Source organism: Triticum dicoccoides, chromosome 2B, assembly GCF_002162155.2.
Source record: "Triticum dicoccoides isolate Atlit2015 ecotype Zavitan chromosome 2B, WEW_v2.0, whole genome shotgun sequence".
In the NCBI taxonomy this organism is placed as follows: Eukaryota; Viridiplantae; Streptophyta; class Magnoliopsida; order Poales; family Poaceae; genus Triticum; species Triticum dicoccoides.
This window is the reverse complement of record NC_041383.1, coordinates 154155342-154161266: the sequence shown is the minus strand read 5'-3', so window position 1 is coordinate 154161266 and position 5925 is coordinate 154155342. Positions and strand designations below refer to the sequence as shown.

The following is a 5925-nucleotide window of genomic DNA, read 5'->3' as shown; positions in this document are numbered from 1 at the left end:
CCAAAAGAGTTGTCGTAATGCGAGCAAAAAGCCATCACCCGAAGCACGCCCTTCACTTACATATCTTGGTGAAGACACCAGTCGGTTCTAGCATCCGTGCATCGTAGTACTGGATAGCATCGAACAGCTGCAGGTGTTTGATCATCCGCGCTCCCGATCTCACGTACTTGTTGCACTCCTGCAACTCAAGATCGAAATCCGAAGTGGGCGTCCTTGGAGGGCCGCCGTGGTAGATGAAGTACACCTCTGCTGGATTTCTTTTCAGATTCTCACGTAACCCGTCTGGGCTGATTCCCTCCAGTACTTGCCCTCCACCAGCTGCTATGAGATTCTGGATGTCCTTTCTGTCTTCTGGGTGCATGTAGGCGCTGAAGCAGAAATGCAATCCTGAGAGCAGTTTTCGTGCCTGCAAAACATCAATTTCTCGTCATTTGGCTGTTGAAAGGCATTCCCAATAGTGCTTTTATTAGACAATAATTGAAATGCACTCATTTTAGACCATTGAAGTGCATCATAAAATAAACACACCACGGTGTATGGCACTCCAAAACACCGCATTTCGGGAAATGTCACTTCAAAAGAGAATTGTAAAATACCGCTGCAAAAGATAATTGCTTTGTTGAATGTGGATGCAATCAAAATATGGAAATATGTCTCGCACCCCAACTTGTAAAAAAAAGTCTTAGAATACACTGACCACACGACACCTAGATTTCTCTAAAGATGCACTTTAAGCCTTTGACATCAAACAGTCTCTGTATGAACATGTTGATAGAATTTTAAACTTGTTCGCAGTAGCAAACTTTTTCACAAAAGAACTGTAAGCCAATTCTCTGAACTTATGCATAAGACAAACTGCAATCAGTAGAATTCGTAGAGAATATATAATTGCCAGACATGTATACATACCCCTTCAGCAGCTCCAGCTCTTCCTTTCGCTGGTCCATCAATTGATGTCCGCGGACCATCGTAGAATTTCACCTCATAAGAAATTTCCGGGCTTGGAATCAGCTTTGCCAAGCAACGATTTGGACCTGAAATCCTTTCCACCAAGAAATCCACAACCCCTAAGACAGGAATATGACATGAACTGATTTAGTGCAGGGATAATAATATTCTCTGCCGAGCTAGGATAAGTTTTAGATGACACACGGATAAATGGAAGTGCAAATAGACCAGCAGCTTGTTACATTAAGCAGAATGTAACATGAACTTGGAAGTAGTACAATTATCATCAATAGTACAAACACGGGAGATGTAAGATGGGCTAATACTAACATCCGGCTGCGACAACCCATTTCCCAGACAGTATAGCCATCAGGACCTCATATGATGTGCCACATGCATAACCAGCGTTTCTGCCCACAATAACATGAGTCACAGTTTTGTCCCATTCCTCAGCCAAGGTTGAACTGGTCAAGGATGCAAATTCTTTCAAGGAATCCTGCTTGACAAACGTAAACAATTGTATCACAGCTTAGTATGGAACATAACTCAATTCGAAAACTGGCAAATTATATATAATTTAAATTTCACCATAAAGTTGGATTGCTGCATTACTTGTCCATTCACATGTTTGCTAGTATTGTTCAGATATATCCAAATGCTCTAAAAGGAGAGTATTGTTTGCTAGTATAGTCCACGCTACCTTTTCTGATGCACTTAAAGCTATGCCGAGCAAAACCCACTGATGCAAAGGGGTACTAGACTGGTTTACTAGTTTTTCTTCTGCCCGGTAATTGGTAGAAATTCCTTCTTTGTCCGTACATTGGCTGCAATGATGAAATAAAGAGCAAATTATAGAAGAATATTAATGAATGATGATTGAACATCTGATCAGTAACCTCCGCCACGCATACCCCTGAGGCGAGGAAGAACTTGAGGTGTTCAGCTGATCTACTTGTAGATCTTCCCCTCTATGAAGGGCAGATATTCCTTCTTTAATTAAATATTGGCTGGAAGTACAAAATACAACAAAATCAACAAAAAATGAAATATTAATGATTAACCAAACGAACGGAACCCTCTCCAAGGCGGGTGAAGAAAGATGGCATACCCAGGCACTTGTCCAGGCAAAGGAGAATTTGATGTGACGAGTGGATTAAATTGTTTATCTTCCATTTGGCAATCGACGGAAATTTCTTTAGCTGGGCAATTGCTGGAATGACTACATACAACAGTGAATTATAAAATGAAGGATTAATCAAGTAACATGAAGATTGAAGAAAGATCACATACTTCTGAAGGACAGTGGAAGGAATGTCACTTCCAATTATTGGTGAGCTCATCTCATTGCCCAGCAATGGATTAATTTGGTTATCTTCCATTTGGCAATCGGCAGAAATTTCGTTAGCTGGACTTTGGCTGAAATGACCAAATAGAACACTGGATTAGAAAATGAAGGATTAATCAAGTTACGTGAAAGAAAGACCACGTACTTTTGAGGGACAGGGGAAAGAATGCCAGTCTCAATTGTCGGTGAGCTCATCTCATCAGGTGGTGCATGCACGGGACACCAAACATGGAGATTCACCTTCAAAATCAAAACTAGACATGTCAGAACATCAGTGTTTATAAATGGATCAAGGACAAGGTATACTCAAAAGCTTACAACATCCCAGCGGCATTCTGGTATCATGAATGCACATGGGACATGATAAGTATTGGGGCACCCCGCGCGATAACAACCAAGTGCTGCTCCCCGGAGATTGCATCTGCTGCAATCCCATCTTGAACCACGCTCGATTTCTCTCTCGACGTTCTCAAAAGTACCGTCATCATTGGATTTCACTTTTGGGGCCCTTCAGGAACATGGATAAAGAACGAAAAGGATGGATGAACACTGTGTATGATGATTCTAAATAAATTAAATATGAAGAGTTGAACAGGGTGTATAAAGAAACTTACCAAACCATGCATTTGAAGTGGACATATATGGCGTTAGTAACGTCGGCCTCGTCATTGGACACAATCCTTCCATTGTGATACAGTACCATCTTACCATGCACCTGACATAGGAAAAGTGAACATGTTTTAGTGCCAGTACAAATAAGAACTAAGAAGACTTCAACAGATCAATTTTTACTTGATGTATGTAAATGATATGCAACATACCGGCTCACTGGTTCTAAATGATTGGCAGAAAGCACATTCATCTTCATATAAGCCGGTTGGTGTTTGAACTCTCCCCAACCCAGTAGCACCTTCTTTGTCTACCAACCTGGCACGTTTCCTCGGACCCTTGCCTTTTCTGCAGGAACGCAGGTGGTCCCCGGTGTTACTTGCATTAACACCTGGTGATTCACCTTTGGTTGCATCAACACCGAATTTCCTCTTCCGGCCTTTCACAGGGGAAGCACTTTTATTCTGTAATAACAAAAAGATATCTAGTCAGAAACTCAGAATGTTGAATCACAATGTATATAATTCATCAAGGAGTAAACAATCGATTCTATTAAATGGTTGCTATTCCAGCACTTCTATGTTTATAGCGTAAGAATGTACCCGGTCGTTAGCATGAAACCGTGTTTATCTCTATGCATAAATAATAGTGCACGGATCCATAAGGATCAGGGTGAAGAACTACGTCAAAAACTGAACATATTTATCTCAAAGGAGAAAGGAATGCACAAAGTGCGTACCCAAACATGTCGCAGAGACTCAGGATCAGCGTAGCCAGGTTGTATTTCTACGTTGAACAGCATGTCGGTACGAGCAGCAGAGTTGGTACCTACAAGCATCAAAGCGGTGAGTAGAATGAAGCTGAAAGCATTGCTTCATCATAATTTGAAGCAACACTCTGTCCAGATGAACTGAATAATGACATGATAATATTTCAGTGCAGCCTGGATTTACAGACAGGTCAGGGGCCAATCATATTTTACCATTATTCAGAAACAAGTTATTACTTATTACTACTACCTGCCTAGGAATTACTACATGCTCGAGGAACAGTAAAAGGGGTAGGTGGAGTAGCACGATTCAGTTTTCAAAAACCGCAGCTATCGCTGCCCGGCGGGTGGATCATGGCATCACGGGAAGGCAACTCTGAATCTTTGACGCGTCGAATCGCGGCCGGGCGCCAACTTTGAAACACGAACTAGTATGCGTTACGCAAAACGAAAAGGTTGAGAAGAGCATTGCGCGCATCCTAGGAACTGAGAAAAGGAAGGCAGTAATTAGGCCACGCGCACCGAACGGGCAGGCCGCTTCGGAACTGAATCTCCGTGCCTAGCGCCGGCGCGGCGGCTCGCGCGACAGGGGTTTGGAGGAATCGGCCGGGAAGGAGAAAAAGGATTTGATCGGAGCAAGGAAGAGCCCGACGATGTCCGGAAGCGAGGGGAGGAGAAGGGGGCGAGCGGACCTGCGGAACGGGTGGAGGATCGCCGCGCACCGGCGGCGGCGGCGGGGCCGAAGCCGAACCCAGGTGGTGGCGACGACGTTATCCCTGTCGAGCCGCGGCGGGGCCGCCCCCGCTTCCCCATCGATCGAAACCGGCACGCGCGGCGGCTACCTGGACGGCAATGTCATGCGACGGCGGAGCGGTTGGTTGACGGGACAGGACGGGCGGGCGGGCGGCGCTGTGGAGTGGGCGGGAGGAGCGAGGCGGAGGATTTGACAGGGGCAGGGGGCCGCGGCGATTGGCGGAGCGCTCTTATATAGTCAAAAATGTCTCCCTTTTTTGCGTCTCGTCTCGTCTCGTGTCCCTCGCTCATCACTCCTCTGGCTGACTGCGCCCCACCCCTATAGCCTGCCAGTCCACAGGAAGAAAGATTTCCTCGTGCTCGACGTGGATCGGGAGCGATCTGCACAGGCCATGCTTTGGCTACGCATTGATTTTCTCGCAAAGGTTCGGAGGCAGTGATTAATTGGGGGCGAGCAAGAACAGCGAGGATGCACAAGAAAATCCAGCAAAGACAATTAATAATAATATAACTGAAGTAAGTAGATGTGCGTCGATGCTTATCAACGAAGTATTCTTCCTGGAAGACAAATCTCTTTCCCTGGAAAAAAATCTTCCGTGTTAATTTTCTGGCAAAGGTTTGGGGCAGTTAGTAATTGGGGGCTAGCAAGAACAGTGAGGATGCATGCACAGGAAAATCCAGCAAAGTTAATTAATGATAGTATAACTGAAGTAAGTAGATGTGCGTCGATGCTTATCAACGAAGTATTCTTCCAGGCGAAAGACAAATCTCTTTCCCTGGAAGAAAATCTTCCGTGTTAATTTTCTGGCAAAGGTTTGGGGCAGTGATTAATTGGGGGCCAGCAAGAACAGTGAGGATGCATGCACAGGAAAATCCAGCAAAGATAATTAATAATGACTCAAGTAATAGATGGGCACATCGATTAGCAAATATTTTCTTCATGGTCCCCACAAAAAAAAATTCCTTCATGGAAAACAGATCTTTCTCAGGAGAAAGAAAGCGAGAGAGAAATCCCTCCGGGCCGTCTGCTGCAACTGTTGTCCGATAGACGCGCGTGTGATGAAAAGAGCATATTGGCAGTGATGAGCGAGGACAATGGTGATGAAATCCCGCTTATGCAGGTGAAAAAAAGTAAATGGGAGGAATCGGCGATACCCATCTCTTCATCGTTTCGCCAGCGGAGACGACGCAGTTGCCACATGGCCAAGACTGCCCCTGACCACCAACTCCACAGAGTCGAGACCATTGCTAACCACCATCGCCACATAGTCGCCGACGAGGTCGGCATTCGCCTGATAGCTCAAGCACGGGCGGAGGAGGCAAGGCCGCGACGGGGAGTTCTCTAGTTGTCTATTCGATTGACATGCGGCCGGAGTGCGGGTGCCCGTAAAGGCGGCTCTAGGGTTAGAGGGGGGAGGGGGTACGGGGTCGGGGGAGAAAGCGAGCGAGACATATAAAGGGGCGAGGACACTGTATGCACGAATCTTGTAGCAAATTGTAT

At 45.5% G+C, this 5925-nt stretch overlaps 1 protein-coding gene across 2 annotated transcripts; it reads right to left on the bottom strand.

The window, feature by feature from the left end:
• Positions 1-6: 6 nt before the first annotated feature.
• On the bottom strand, positions 7-5815 carry LOC119367428 (BRCA1-associated RING domain protein 1-like). 2 transcript variants are annotated; one of them, XM_037632944.1, is made up of 13 exons: positions 5580-5815; positions 3642-3730; positions 3115-3366; positions 2908-3008; positions 2612-2801; positions 2439-2533; positions 2239-2364; positions 2057-2167; positions 1860-1955; positions 1649-1772; positions 1279-1444; positions 910-1067; positions 7-406 (listed from the first exon to the last, which is right to left on the bottom strand). In XM_037632944.1, exons 1-13 carry the CDS (start codon positions 5710-5712, stop codon positions 53-55), a joined length of 1995 nt encoding a protein of 664 aa, XP_037488841.1. In that variant the 5' UTR covers positions 5713-5815; the 3' UTR covers positions 7-52. The 2 variants fall into 2 exon arrangements, with proteins under 2 accessions (XP_037488841.1, XP_037488842.1); XM_037632945.1 differs by lacking the exon at positions 5580-5815 and adding an exon at positions 4364-4605.
• Positions 5816-5925: the final 110 nt, after the last annotated feature.